Source organism: Protopterus annectens, chromosome 11.part0 (genome assembly GCF_019279795.1).
Source record: "Protopterus annectens isolate FY-2018-M chromosome 11.part0, PAN1.0, whole genome shotgun sequence".
Classification (NCBI taxonomy): domain Eukaryota; kingdom Metazoa; phylum Chordata; order Ceratodontiformes; family Protopteridae; genus Protopterus; species Protopterus annectens.
Window position 1 is genome coordinate 636,383,971 of NC_056745.1, and position 15,973 is coordinate 636,399,943.

Below are 15,973 nucleotides of genomic sequence, written 5' to 3' on the forward strand. Positions count from 1 at the left end.
TTCTACAAGGACAGGGTTTCTTTATGCACTAGCCCTCATTTTTGCCTAAAAAAGTTACATAGCCCACACAATCAGAGTATTAATCTATCAGTCTTCTTTCCAAACTTTTTGAATAAAGCAGAATACACGCTTCATTTACTGGATGTGCACAGACAATTAAGTTTCTACCTTCATTGCACCACACTCTTCATTAAGTCAGACCATTCGGTATCATTTTCTACAGCAAAAAGGAGTCAAGCCATTTCAAAGCTTACCTTAACAAGATGGTAACTGGCTGTTTTTCCCATGTATACAACCAAAGAGGTTTTGCATCAACAAAACCACCAAAAGCACACTCAGCAAGATTTGTTTCCAGTTCTTCAGCCTTCTTTTCTATGCCCTCAACTGATGATACTTGTGCTGAAGCTACATGGTCTAATGTTCATACCTTCATTTCCCATTACAAACTGGGTTTGCTTTTTAGGGACAGAGTGGCTTTCAGTTCTGCCATTCTCTGGAACATCTTTCCATGAGATCACCCATGGCGCTGAGGAATGGACAAAAAAGGACAACATCAGCTACAAAGTTATGCACTTACCATAACGATAGATCTGTGTTGTCTTTTTCGATCCTTCCTCACCTTCCTTCTCTCCTTCCCCTTCTATCTCATGAAAAATGTTTTCCTTTGGCTTCTGGTGTGACTGTATGGGCTTCCACTGGTACAGTATTTCACACTCTTAGCTCCAGTGCAGATTTTCTCTAATTCTGTAAGACAGTCTACCTCCACCTTGTCTACAAGAACACATATTTAAATGTAATGCATTGTTTTTTTCAAGAAATAAAGGCAAACCCGATCAGAAGTAATGTTGGGGACAGGAAGGGATTATGGTTAAGGGGAGCAACCTCAGCTACGGATCTTGAGTCCAGAAAAAGTGAATGAAGTCAGATCCAAGACTCATCCGTTGAGGAAGGAAATAAACAGATAACACAGCTCTAGCATTATAGTAAGCACGTAAGTTTTGTTTTAACCAAATACTGGAAAATTGACAAGCAACACAGAGAAGCACTAGATTCACACACACCATATAATCAACCCCAAATTACCAAATTACACTTATCAAATTGAGTACTGAAGTGCTGAATTAATTTTATATTTTGTATCACGAAAACAAGACAAACTGCACAGAACACATATCACAGTTATGGCTGTAAGCAAAGTCCTGTTATAAAAGGTAAGAAAAAAACAAGGTTAAAGTAGATTGGCTTTAACATGACAAAAGGAGGAGTAAAATGTACAGATTTGACTGAAAATATTTATAAAAATAACAAGACAAGTACCTAAATGTATTGAAAACTCAGTATGACCTTGTTCTTAACTAGTAAATAAGACAAATGGACTTGTTGCCAACTAAATGCTTGAATTAGAAGATCTACATCTGAAAACTGAATCATTAAATGAGATATAGGCAAAAGATGGACGTGATTGCATTGTGGGAATTAAGGGAGGAACTTTGTGAAAAGCTAGGGTGACACAGTTTGGAAAAAACTTGTGGCAACCAGTCCTTCTGTTTGAATTGTGGAAACTGGCTTAAGTAAGATAAAATATTAAAACAGTAAATTAAAAAAAAATAAGAACAAAGTCAACAGTTCTATTATACCATGACCCCCCCATTATTATTCCAAAACGTGCACGCTGATTGGCCAGTGTGCCCATTGTAAATCGAGTTATACTAATGGAAAAAGGTCCGGTCGCCCAGACTTTTTTCCATTAGTATAACTCTCTTTTTAAAACACTGTCTCGCTATGTTAAATGGGTTTAACATAGTGAGACAGCTTTAAAATAAGCAACGGAAATCTCTGTTGCTTATTTTAAAGCTGTCTCGCTATGCTAAACCCATTTAACATAGCGAGACAGGTTTTAAAAAAAAGCAACGGGGAAAGCAAGATCTCCGTTGCTTTTTTTAGTGTTTCGCTATGTTAAATGAGTTTAACATAGCGAGACCGTTTTAAAATAAGCAACGGACATCTCCGTTGCTTATTTTAAAGCTGTCTCGCTATGTTAAACCCATTTAACATAGCGAACTATAAAAAGCAACGGAGATCTTGTTTTCTCCGTTGCTTTATACAACTCTGATGTACTGCGCAGGCGCGCAGTACATCAGAACTGCCGCGGATGCCAGACATCTGCGGAAGGGCAGCAAACAGGCATTATACTATGCCATTATTTAAGAAAAGTAATAGTTTCTTTTCTTAAATAATGTCATGTATAATACAATAACCACTTCTGGGTGTGGGTAATGCTGTATTTACCCACGGTTGGCTTTGTTTGGTCCCTCGGGCTTCGCCCTCGGGACCAAACCACGCCAACCGTGGGTAAATCCAGCATTACCCACACCCAGGCGTGGGTTATTGCTATAGTAAACCACAGATAACATGTTCAATAAAACATAGGAACATACCACAAAGAGTTATATACAACTGATTAAAAAGTTTGTACTATTTTATAATGATGAAAACTTTCACAAGTATATCATGCATGTTATGTTACCTTGTACCAGTTCATAAGCTGCTTCTTTTTGATCAGGTCCAATTCTGTCTGAGAATATCTCAGTCGAGTTTGGATTCCCTGTATCTGAACTTGCAAATGCTTTAAATCACTTTCCTTCCGTTTAATTTTCATTAAGTCCTAGAAAAAATTAATGATAAAAGAAAATCAGCTATAATTTTAAAGTAGAGCATTTTCTACTAAAGCCTCGTTGCTATTTATTTCCACAGTTAATTCTGGCAAACATGCTTTTTTTTTTGCACATACATATGGCTCAAGGAAGATTATGATTCAGATAACCATACAAGGAATTAAAAAATTGCACTGGTAATTTATCGTTTTGTGCTGATTTATACACATGCAGAAATGCAACTTACTGCTAATACACAAAGATGCTTTTATGGGAAGGCCCCATCAAAATCAAACCCATGAGAAAATCAGGAATCAACAAAGCAAACAAGTATGCAGATGAATAAATCTTCAAAACGATGCATTGCTGATAAGAAAATTTCAGAATTAACATTAGTACAGAAATCTGTTGTGCAGAATAAAAGTGAAAAGAAACATGGCACCATTTTCTTCCCTGGTAATAATCTCTGGCCCATCTTTTTTTCATATTTAGCACCACAATGTGGAATGTGGTATTCCTACAACCACTTTAAAATATGTATGTTGCCTCACCTGTGAATATAAAGTACAAAGTCAAACATTTCGGGTTCCCCTTTGTGAAATCCATCTCCTTTCCGTATGGGTATTAAATACATCATCTATACAATATCATCAGTAAGCTATATTAATTCTATATTTGCCCAGCACTGATTTGTCATCTGTAGGAATTCCGCTGCTGACAGAAAAACATTTGTACAACCCGCCTCCCCTGTTTATTAATTTTAAGATGCATAGTACAACTCAGATAAGTCAGAACCATGGCACCTCTTTAGCACATTAGAATTAATAACGCCATCAGATGCTAGGTGAATCTGCAGACTGCAATTATTCTATTTTACACAACACAGCTTCTTCTCTGTCTACATGCAGAGAATGCTTATCAATCAGAACTATATTTTGTACATTGTTTCTCCACAAAACACTGCACAACAATAAACAATATTTGTAAACATACAAAACGTATCTTTGGTATGACCTGTCAATCAAAATTATACCACTTCCCTGAAACAATACTTGCCAAAGTAGCACTTATTTATTGCAGTAAAATTAATACAGGGTCAGCTGTCATGTACAACTACCCCTACTATCACTAAGAAACAGGTCTTCAATGCTCTCTCTAAGGCCAAAAACGTTTAGTTATGTACTTACCATAACTTTAGATGTTTGGGATCCATCTCACCTACATTCTATACTGATGGGCTCGGAGCCGATCCCTCGGCTCCGACTCGGCACGCTATGCTATAGAGTGAAGCCTCTTATTGGCTGAGCTATTTCTTATCCCAGGATGCACCACCACTAATCCCCCAGATCTTGTTTGTCCGCATTCATGCACACATACACAACTTGTTTATATAACATTGCCAGATGTTTCAAGATGAAACAACAGGATTCGGACCTTCTGATATCCTCTGATCTCCAAGGAAGGGGGAAGGAGGGTGGGTTATTGGGAATGTAGGCGAGATGGATCCCAAACATCTAAAGTTATGGTAAGTACATAACTAAAAGATGTTATGTGATCCTATCTCGCCTACATTCTATACTGATAGGACAGCGTCCCTAGCACCTAAATCCTGGGTGGCTCACTGGAAAACACTCCTGAGCACTGTGGAACCAAATGAAGCTCGTCCTCTAGATGCCACATCCAATTTGTAGTGAGAAATAAAAGTGTGCGGGGAGGACCAGGTAGCCGCAGCACAAATGTCACTAAAGGCAAGCTTAGAATGGAATGCTATTGAAGTAGCCATAGCTCTTGTAGAATGAGCTTTGACAGAGGTTGTAAGCTCTTTATTAGAAGAAGAATAAGCTTGAGTAATACAGTCCCTGATCCATTTGGCAATAGTGACCTTTGTGACGGCTTTGCCCAATTTATTATCGGAAAAGGATACCAACAATTGATCTGTTTTCCTTGTTTGTTTGGTCCTATCTAAATAAAAACGTAATTGCCTGTGGACATCTAATGTGTGGAATATGTATTCCGCTTTGTTTGAATACTTCGGAAAGAAGACTGGAAGTTCTAATGACTGTTGTAGGCAAAAACTGGAACAAACCTTAGGGACAAAGGATGGATTTGGCCTGAGAGATACTCTATCTTTATGAAAAACCAAGTACAGAGGTTTTACAGACAAAGCTTGAAGCTCTGAAACCCTTCTGGCAGAAGAAATCGCAACAAGAAAGGCAGTTTTCCACGATAGAAATTTTAAATCACATGTTGCTGCCGGTTCGAAGGCGAGAGAAGTTAAGGCACATAACACCACATCAAGATCCCATGGAGGAGCAGGATGAGAAATTGGATGTCGTAAAAGCGCAGCACCTTTCATGAAGGTCTTACACAATCTGTTGCTCATTAAAGGTGGGTTTATAGACTCGTGAAAATTGGAAATAGCTGCCAATTGAACCTTGATGGTAGAGACTGAAGAGCCTTGATTGAAAAGGAGAATTAGAAATTTCAGGACTTCTGATACGGGAATAGTGATGGGATCCAGGCCTCGGAGTTGAGCCCAAATAGCGAATCTCTTCCATTTGCTAGAATACAATTTCTTAGTAGCAGACTTGTGGGCCGAAGATAAGATGTGTACAACTTCCAGGTCTAAGGTATGATTCCTGACTATAGTCGGAAGAGGAGGAGCCAAGCCATCAATTTTAAGGTGTGTAGGGACTGGTGGAGTAGTCCCGACTGATGAACCAATAGGTCTGGGATCTGATCCAGCAACCATGGATCTTCCAGTGCATATTTCCGAAGATAGGGAAACCATACCTGACGAGGCCAGTAAGGAGCAACTAAGATCATTTTGCTCCCCAAGTGAGACGCCTTTTGGATCACTCTGGGAAGGAGGGGAACTGGGGGAAAAGCATAATGCAAGCCGGGGGGCCACGGATGGGCTAGTGCGTCCATAGGGCGCTCCCCCTGAGCCGGGGTGAGGGAGAAGAACTTTTTGCACTTCGCATTCAGCGGGGTTGCGAAGAGGTCACAACAAGGAATTCCCCATTTGTTGAAAATCTGATTTGCAACGGTAATGTTCAGAGACCACTCGTGTGGAGAGAGGATAGTTCTGCTCAGTCTGTCGGCTATCACATTGGACTTGCCAGGGATATGAGTCGCCACTAGAAAACATTTGGTCGACACTGCCCATTCCCAAACTCTCATGGCCTCTCTGCAAAGAGGGTAGGATCTGGTCCCTCCCTGTTTGTTTAGGTACCAGACAACTGACATGTTGTCGGAGTGAACGGCAATTACGCCCTGAGGGAGGTAAACGTGAAGGGCTTGTAGGGACAGAAGCACCGCCCTCATTTCCAAGATGTTGATATGAAGTAGGGTCTCTTCCGAATGCCATTTGCCTTGGACTGACCTGCCCGGGGAATGCCCCCCCCCCCATCTGGGAGGCGTCCGTAGTCAAAGTGGCCACAGGAGGAGGCGGAACAAAGGGTCGTCCCTGATCCAGATTGGAGGGCACCAGCCACCAGCGAAGGTCCCGTTTGCAGGTTTCCGTGATCCATATGAGGTGACTGAGACGGAGATCCTGAAAGGACCACTGAGTTGAAAGAAGCCACTGGAGAATTCTCATCTGTAACCTTGCTAGGGGAACTAGAAGAACCGTGGCGGACATAGATCCCAATAGCTGCAGGACCATTCTGGCTGGGGCTTTGGATCTGGGAAGTAAGGCACCAACTTGAGCCTGTATGGTTTGTATCCTTTCTGTAGGTAGATAGACTCGCATTCGGTTTGAGTCTATCTCTGCTCCGATGAATCTTATGCGTTGAGATGGCAGCAACACAGACTTTGGCCAATTGAAGGTGATTCCAAGGGAAGTGCCCAGTGATATAGTGGCTTGTAGGCTCCGGAATAGTAGATGCTTGGAGGCGGCAGTTAGGAGCCAGTCGTCTAGATACAGAAACACCTGGAATCCTAGACTTCTCAGGTGAGCAGTCACGACCGCCAAACATTTGGTGAACACCCTGGGGGCTGTGGTGAGACCAAAGGGCAGCGCGCGGAACTGAAAATGACTGTCTCCTAGGCTGAAGCGCAGATGTCTCCTGGACGCTTGATGTATCATGATATGAGATCTATGGAGCACATCCAAACACCTTTCTCCAGCAGTGGGAGAATGGATTGTAGGGTGACCATTCGGAACTTGGACTTTTTGACTGAACGGTTTAGAATGCTGAGATCCAAAATGGGCCTCAAGCCCCCGGTCTTTTTTGGCACCAAAAAGAATCTTGAGTAAGTCCCTAATCCGATCTGGTCTTCAGGGACCGGTTGGATGACTCCTTTTTGCAGCAGCTTTGAAACTTCTGAGGCTGCAATTTCCCGTTGACTGGGTGGCGGGTCCAGGATTTTTTTGGACTGAGGTGGGGAGTGAGAAAAAGGGATAGCGTAACCTCCGGCGACAATTCGAAGCACCCATCGGTCCCGAGTGATACCTTCCCAGGCTTTTAGGTGCCTCGAAAAACGACCCCCGACTGGCTCCGGAGCTGCACAGTCGGGCAATCCCTCAGGGACTGTGAAAGGCTGAAGAGCCACGAAAGGACTCGCGGTCTCCAGTGTTGCGGGGGCCTCTGCCGCCTCTGGGACGGCGTCTTCCATAAGAATTTCCCCCTCCTCTGCCTCTAGAAGAGGGATCGTCCTGCTGTGAGGGGTAAGACTTCTGAGAACTACGGAACCACATTTTCCCTCCTCTTTTAGCCTTGGGGTAAGGCCGAAAGGGAGTGGAAAATCGTGCCCCTACGGCAGTCAAAGTCTTACCTTCTTGCTCGCAGCGGGTCAATGTGTCCTTTACCTTGGGTCCAAACAAAGAGGACACATCAAAGGGGGCGTCGGCAAAGGAAGACTTAAAGGCCTCCGCAAAATGACACAGGCAGAGCCAGGCTTGATTCCGTAGAGCAATGCCTGTACCCGCCGCTCTACTCGCCCCTTCGGCCGCATAAGAAATGAGCCTCATGGACGAGTTTGATATGGATGACAATGTAGCCAGCTGAGAGCCAACTGTCTGGGCCAGCTGCTCAGGCAGGTTACCCAAGAGGGTATCTGAAAGTTCCTTAATCAGATCCCTCTGAAATCTGGTAAAGTGCGTTAGATAGTTCAGGGACCTTAAAGTAAAGGCCACTGAACATAGGGTGCGCTTACCGTACCGATCCATGCTCCTGGACTCCTTATTAGGAGGATGGACGGACGTCGAAGCCTCTGCTACATCTTGCTGGGTAGCAGATGCCACCACCAAGGCATCTACAGCCACACCTTTCGTCAAGAACTCCTTATCTGGGGGTGCTGACAGGAACTTATTTGGACGAGCAGGCACCGGTTCCACAGAGTCTGGGTGTTCCCACGCCCTTCGACAGATCAAATCTAGGAGCTCGTCGAAGGGCGGAGACACCCAGGAGGCGGAGGGCTGAGCCCCGAAGGCCTTAAGGAACACCGACTCGTCAGCAGAAGGGGGTTTGGATTGCCAGCCGCCTCATTGTTTAAGGGCTTCCAGGATGTCTGCAAAGGAGACATCATCTGAGGACGACTTAGGGGACCCCTCTGCATCATCAAGATCAGGGTCTGATGTGAGAGACTCATCGGGGGAGTCAACGTGCTTCCTCTTGCACAATCTTTTCCTGGGGGGTTCCTCCGAAGAAGCTTCAGAGGGACCTCCAGGAGGGGGGGGAACCCCCAGTGGGGGTAACCTCAGGCCCCGGGGCTCCGCTGCCTAAGGACAGGGGAACTGCCAAAGACCCAGTCTCCGTATGCAGGGAAGGTGCTGGGGAGACCGTGGAGGTAGCCAAAGAACATTTGGCTAACGCACTCCTCATGGCCCTGAAGGCGGGACCACCAGAATCCTGGGAAGGTCCCACCTCCGTGGCCACAACGGTAGACGGTACCCCCGCAGCCGACGCACCGAGAGGAAGGCTTGGGACCGAAAGCATCAATCCCGAAGCATCCCCCCCGGGGCCGACAGAGGAGGTCCACGTACTGAACTCCGACTCGAGAGCCGGGGTTGGAGTAAGGGTCGGGCCCGACCCGAAAACCTCCATCGGCTCCACCAGCACCGGCTCCAACGGTGCCGAGGCTGTTGGAGGAGGAACCATAACAACAGGGTGGACCATCGGCGCTGGAGCCGAAACTAACTTTTGGAACACCGGAGACTGGAAAAGTCTTAGGAGCACCCTGTCGATGTCCGAATCAGACATCTTGGAGGATCTAGATGACACCGATCGGGTCCGAACCGACTTCTCCATCGGCTCCATAGGACTAGGGGACCAGCTCCAAATGGATTCGACTACTATCGGCTCCGAGGGAGACCTCAAAACAATTTCCCTCGGTGCCGATGAGGGCTTCGGCGCCGAAGGGGAAGAGTCTGAGCCGGCAACCCTCATCGGCTCCAGAATCAGTGGAGCCGATGAAGGTGACCCGCCTCTCGATGCCCCAGTCCTCGGCTCCGAAACCAGAGGGGTCGAGACTGGAGGCATCGAGGCAGACCGTTCCGCCCTCGGCTCCGAAGTCCGTGGAGCCGATGGAGAAGCCTGCCTAGGTTTCTTGGCAGTCGGTTCTGACAGACTGGTCGGAGCCGACGCTTTTTTCTTCTTGGTAGGAGAGGAAGAGGAAGATAAGGCCTCCTCGAAGGAGGGTTTAATCAGCCCTTTTAATATTAATTTATTCTTCCTCTCTTGGAGGACTCTAGCAGAAAAGGCGTGACACACGCTACAGGACTCCTGTAGGTGCTTGGCGCCTAAACAATATACGCACGAGGAGTGGTCGTCAGTTATCGACATTTTGTAACCACACCTCGCGCACTTTTTAAACCCAGAGGGTCTATGTTCCTTAGACATGCTGACTTAACAGGTTACTAGAAAAAACAAGTGAAAGTAGCTGTACAGTGAGAGATTTTACCACAAAGAAAACTTAAACCAAGTTTTTTTTTTTTTTTTTTAACAAGTTAAGTACACAAAGTCAGAACAATATACAATATCACTCAGGACAAAAATTACAGAAAAGGAGGGTCAAGACCCTCTAACTTAAGCAGGTACTTGACCTCCAGAAAAAAAACGGTAGATAAAGAATAGGGGAAGGCCCCTCTAACTTAAATGGGAAACCTTCCCTTAAACCAAAACACAATTTCTCTCAAGAAAAGTTATCAAACACACTCGTACAACAACAATAGCTGTTAAAACAGCTTTTGGGGTAAAAATAGCAAAATTCCTGACAGGAAACTTTGAAGAAAACAGTACTTAGCTCAGCCAAGTTGAGACCACGTCCTAGCTTGTAAGCGGCAAACGAGATCTGGGGGATTAGTGGTGGCGCATCCTGGGATAAGAAATAGCTCAGCCAATAAGAGGCTTCGCTCTATAGCATAGCGTGCCGAGTCGGAGCCGAGGGATCGGCTCCGAGCCCATCAGTATAGAATGTAGGCGAGATAGGATCACATAACATCACTGCATTGATGGGCCTAAACAATATCCAAGGATGCCCGCTAAATAGCATGAAACACTACCTATCAGACCCACTGGAATCACTATTTAACTGCAGCCTCCAAATAGGTTTTATGTCTCACAAATGGAGAAGAGCAACAATCACCATTTCTGCACAAAGCTGGGCCATCTGCAGACCCTGGAAACTACAGACCCTTAAGTCTCACTAGTCTAATATGCAAAACCATGGAAAGAATTATCATGGAAATGAAAAATAATGATATAAGAAACCTCCAGACACAAGACCCAACCCAATTTGGTTTCATCAAGGGCAGGTCATGCCTATTCAACCCAGTGGACAGTCAGCAAAGCAATGGATGAGGGTAAAATGGTTTACACTGCCTATCTTGACAAGGCTAAGGCATGCGAAAGAATACCCTACTTGGGTATTGTTGAAAAATTAAAGACATTAGATAAAAACCCTTATGTCACTTGGTGGATAGCCAGCTGACTCACAGACAGGAGCCAGGAAGTTAGAATTGGGGAGCCCATCTCAACAAAGGCGCCAGGCACAAGCAAAGTCCCTCAGAGATTGGTCTGGGGATCCCTCTATTTGGTATTTACTTCTCTGAAGTCACGGATAATGTCAAGGGCCTCTGACTGACCAAACTTGCAGATGACTGTGAACTAAGAGCAGGCATAGAGTCCTCCACTCACACTAATAGTGTCCAAGAAGGACTATCACAGACAAATAACTTGTGTCAGAGCCATAGACTGATACTAAATGCCAAGAAATGCATAATAATATCCATTAGGAAGCCATCCACCCCTGGTAACCATCATATTGACAATATACCCCAGAGCTGAACCAGTAGTCAGGGACACACATACACAGTAATCTAGGTTTTGAATATCACAAGTATACAGCAGTGAGGAAATCATTTTATGTTGTGCACCATATAAACAAAGTTATGACATCTTGGTCAAAGGAGGTCATTGTCCCACTATATTCAGTATTCATCAGACCAATAATTCAGTACAATGCTCGTTTTGGTATGTACGTAACCAGGCACATCCAACAACTGGAATATTCACAGAGGTTCCTCACTAAAAAAATGCAGGAAATAAGTAACAAGCCCTATGCAGACTGCCTCAAAACACTATCCTTGTATTTTGTCTTCTGCAAGCTGTTGAGGGGAAGGCTATGCCTGGCATACAAGGCATTATTGTATCCATCCTGATGCACCTCTTGATATCTGCAGAACAAACAGCACCACAATTCCTCATTCAAAAAATGTAAACCTTGCCTGTGATATGAAAAGGACCTGCTGGAGAGACAAGTATGTATCCCAGAGACTACCCCTTTTATGGAACAGGCTTCCCCATACATGTGAAGTGGAATTCCTCCCTAACCCAGTTAAAGTGTAACTTGGAATGCTGGATGGGGAACAGGAAATTCACCCGTGGTTTGGCACCTATGTCTCTAATGGATACAGGCAGTCTGTAAATGACTCATCTTGTAGGCCTCGGCTTGTAAATATTTCATTTCCCAAGCCCTTGCTTACACTTATCAAGGGTACCAGAGCTTGTCAGAGATTTGAGATGCATGGCTAGTCTTAAAAAGATGCTAGTAACCATTGCCTAGTACATGCTAATGAACCAATGAACCAATGTGCAAAACACAGCCCCCCCCCCACACACACATTAATTGTAAGCAATCCTCTCAAGTGTCCAGATTTTTCCCTCATATTATTGTTCTAGTCCTCATAAAATCTTTGTTTTTTTTGTCAAATCATTCAGGACTGAAGTCACTAAATAGTGACAGACATTTGAGTTTCAGACTTTATACCAATCAGAAAATGTATGTTAACACTAATCTTGTTTTTCTAGCAACTTTTAACACTAATCTTATTTTTCTAGCAACTTTCAAATTTATGAGGGCACTATTTAAACATGTCTCTACCTGTGGCACTTCGACCCTCCATTACTGTTGGCTTTGTCCAGAATTCTTGAACTAAGAGGTTGAGAGTTATGATTCTAATGCACAGAAATTACAGCTTGCCAGTAAAAACTCTGCATGTTGCTTTTTCATTAAACACTGCATCAAAAATATCAGTACCCATCCACTTGTTTAAAAAGAGATGTTTACAGGACTGCTGAGTTTTCAAATAAATGCTTACTTCAGCTATATAAAATCTTTAATTATTTTTCTGAAAGTCAGATTATATTCATATATTAGTCTGACTTTAGATGACTGCTTGTGGTAAAAGTTCAAATAAATAGTATTCTCATCTCATATGTCTACTGGATTTAAAAACCTGCAAACAACTGTATATATTCTGTGTTAATAACTCAAATGTTTTCTTCACGGAAACCAAGTCCACTGATGACAGCAAGGCAAGCTATAGGTTTTTAGGTGTGTACTAGGCTAATGGCCCTGGAGCCTTTGCAAGCCTAGCTCATAGGATTACCCTGGCATCGTGCCACCCGACCTTAGCTCCCAGTGTCTCTGTCGAGTAAAGACACTGGAGTGATCCCTGGGGTGAATTTTCTATTTCCCATCCACTCATCAAGATTTCTCTTGAAGAGGGCCAGTGAGGTGCTCTGCTTGACATGTACGGGAAAGTCTATTCCATAGCATGGGCAGTCTCTGGGTTATGAATCTGTCCCTCCAGCATGTTCTGTTGATTGTGGTAATGAGGTTGAGGTTTCTAGAGCGTGTAGTGCCGAGGTATTGGGATTTCTTTAGATGCAGCATTTCTAAAAGAGCTGGGTCAGACATGGCTTTGCAAGTCAAGCAGAGATCACCTCTAAGTAGGCGATATGAGACAGAGAATAGTTGGAGTTTTTTTTAGTCTGTGCATATAGGACAAATGTTTAAGGCCTAGGATCCTCCTTGTGAGGAACTTTTGTGGCCTCTCCAGTTGTTGCAGATGTTAAGTGAGGTACATGCCAAATGGGGCATTATACTCAATGACTGGTCTAATGAGGGAAGAGTAGAGGGAGACAATGACCTCTTTATTCCTGGATGCAAAACCCTTCGTGATGAGATGTGCCACATAGAAGGACTTTCTGACCACAGTGGCAATGTGGTGGTCAAAAGAGAGGTTGCTATCAACCTGTATTTCTAGATCTCTTATAATGCCTTCTGTGTTCAGTGGACTACCACTGATGTGGTAATTCATGGGAACCGGGTTTTTCCAAAAGGAGATGAAGACACTTTTTGTGGCATTGAGCTTAAGGCCATGGTTCTGACACCAGTTGTTGGTCTCAGTAAGGCCCTTCTGTAGGCTGTCAACATCATTCGGGGAGTTAATAATAGCTCCCAATGCAATTGTCTGCAAACTTTGTCAGACAGAGTCCCTTCGTGTTGGCCTGGACTTCAGAGAAGTAGATACCAAACAGGATTGGACCTGGGACCAAACCCTGTGGGACTCCATTCGTGACAGGTCAGCAATCTGACTTGGAGTCAGCTACTTTCACACTGTGGGTTCTACCTGTGAGCCTGTTTGCAACCTACCTAGTGATATAGGGGTTGATGCTTAGCTTAGTGAGTTTTTCTATGATTCCTGAGTGGGGAATGGTATCAAAGGCCTTGGCCAGATCAAGGTAGGCTGTATGAACCACCTTGCCTTCATCCACAGCTCTGGTGACTGACTCAAAGAAGTTTTCCAAGTTGAGCAGGCATGATCTATCCTTCCCAAAACCAAATTGTGGGATCCAGAGTTTGGAGATTCCCTATATCCTTGTTTATTAGGTCCATGATGATGCGTTCCATAGATTTGTATACCGGACTCGTCAGGCTAATGGGGCGATAGTTCCCAGGGTCTGTAGTTGCTCCTCCTTTGTGGAGAGGGATGACTGTAGCAATGCACCATTCGGTAGGGACAAAGCCTGAGGTGAGGCTGTGATTGAACAGGGCACACAGGTGAGCTGCCAGTTCACTCTGTAGTTCATGTAGAACACAGCCAGGGATATTATCAGGTCCCATAGAAGCTGTATGCTTGGCCTTGGACAGTGCTGTTTTAACCTGTGCAGCAGTAATACTGGTTGCCTGGCAATCTACTGGTATTGTGACTGGTCCCTTGGTTGGGGAGAGAGGGGTAAACCTGGAACTGAATCTGTCGGCCAGTATATTGGCAATGTCTGTTGGCTTGGTATAGGAGGTACCATTGTGCAGTAGCACAGGGCAAATATTGGGAATTGCCATGGAGATTCTTTGCATAACTATAGAAGGCCTTGTGGTCTTTATTAAAACTATTTAAGCATACAAACTTAGCAGTGATTATTATTGGGTAATAATCATTTTTCAATGTTTTGCATTGGTCACAACATGCTACTTCATTATTTTTGGGCTTCAGTTTAAATTTAAGTCTTTTTCTGCCTTATGGGAACACCATATCAAGCAAACTGGATCACTGGTCAAAGAAAGAATTTCAATTACCTTAAAGCACAGTCCAGCTGCTAAAACCTATTATACCAAACAATGATATTTTCCTGTTAACATTACCTTATTTGTGCATCATTACCTGATTGCCTAAATGAACGTCTAATGCAAATAAGACAGAATAACTTTGCTCTTTCACATTAATTATTACTACTACAAACTAGATGTACAGACACAGTAGCTCTGTAATGAGTTGCTTTATTCACTGTACACAAATGAAGAACATTTTTTTCTTTTTTACCTTGACATTTAAACTAATAGCAGTTAAGTGTTCCATACTACTGTAGCTTAGAAACACAGCCAATAAAAACAAGGTCCACAATTACGGCACAGAAAGAAGACAGTAAAGTAGTCACTCAGAAGCAGCAGAGATCACTACCGTTATGATAACATTAGTAAGTCAGTACAGTATGCCTATTTTTTTCTCTCCTTAACCGAAGCGTGGTTCCTCTGTGCAAATTAGGGAAGGCAAGCCACTGACAACATTGATCAAGAAAACGTTAAGATGATCAAGACAACTACTACGATGTTGTGCTGACAATTGTACATCACTTTTCTTTTCCCACTGACTGACCTCTATTGAGCACTAGATCAACAGCTTGTGTGTGACATAGCAGACAAGTTGCTGACCCTGACTTTGCACCTGTAAGATCAGTACTACTTTCATTGCAATCTCTCTAAGGAATGTATCACTCTCTAAATAAGATCTGCACTTTTCCCCTCCCATGTCAATTAAATATTCATATCAAAAGAGACAACTTCCGCCACCCAGAAAAGTCATCATATTGTCCAAATAATCTGACTGAACCATCAGATTTCAGTCCCCATTTAGTGAACAGTCTTATGCACCTTCAGATTACAGATCTAGCTGATGACAAACCATGTGCTGGATTGTACAGAAATAACTGACTGTTAAAAGTTTAAAGGAACCTGACTAAAATGTTCAAGAGATACATCCAAAAAGCAGCCCTAAAGCAGATCTTCCTGAAAACAGAAATTTTATTCTTCAAATATAAACCTGCGGTCTATAAAGATACTCTACAACGTTTTGGCTAAGAACCTACATTTATCTTGCACATTAGTGGGATTTGCTGATTTCATGTGGAAACGGATACCTCACAGCTGTCTAACTCCTGTTGTCTTTATAGGTTCATAGGTTGGCACTAGGCTATCAGCCCTAGGGCCTATACAAGCCTAGCCATAACAATTCCCTGGCTATTTCTTCCCACACTATTTACTTCCCTGGACCTCTGTCTAGCAGGGTGACTGACATGATCCCCGGGGTGAATTTCCTTTCTTCCATCCAATCGTCAAGGTTCCTTTTGAAGAGGGCCAAAGAGGCACTCTGACATGTATGGGCAATCTATAGAGTCTGGGGAGGCTCTGGGTCAGGAACCTATCTCTCCAGTATGTTTTGTTTATTGTGATGACAAGGTTTAGATCTGGAG

The 15,973-nt window shown here is 43.7% G+C and overlaps 1 protein-coding gene across 1 annotated transcript in view; it reads right to left on the reverse strand.

Annotated features, from left to right (window-relative positions):
- Window positions 1-15,973, reverse strand: part of SMC1B (structural maintenance of chromosomes 1B) — a 3,759,116-nt gene that overhangs the window by 829,148 nt on the left and 2,913,995 nt on the right. Inside the window, exon 14 of the mRNA XM_044087233.1 lies at window positions 2,528-2,665. Within this exon, the coding sequence (XP_043943168.1) occupies window positions 2,528-2,665 (138 nt within the window). The remainder of the gene's footprint in view (window positions 1-2,527; window positions 2,666-15,973) is intronic.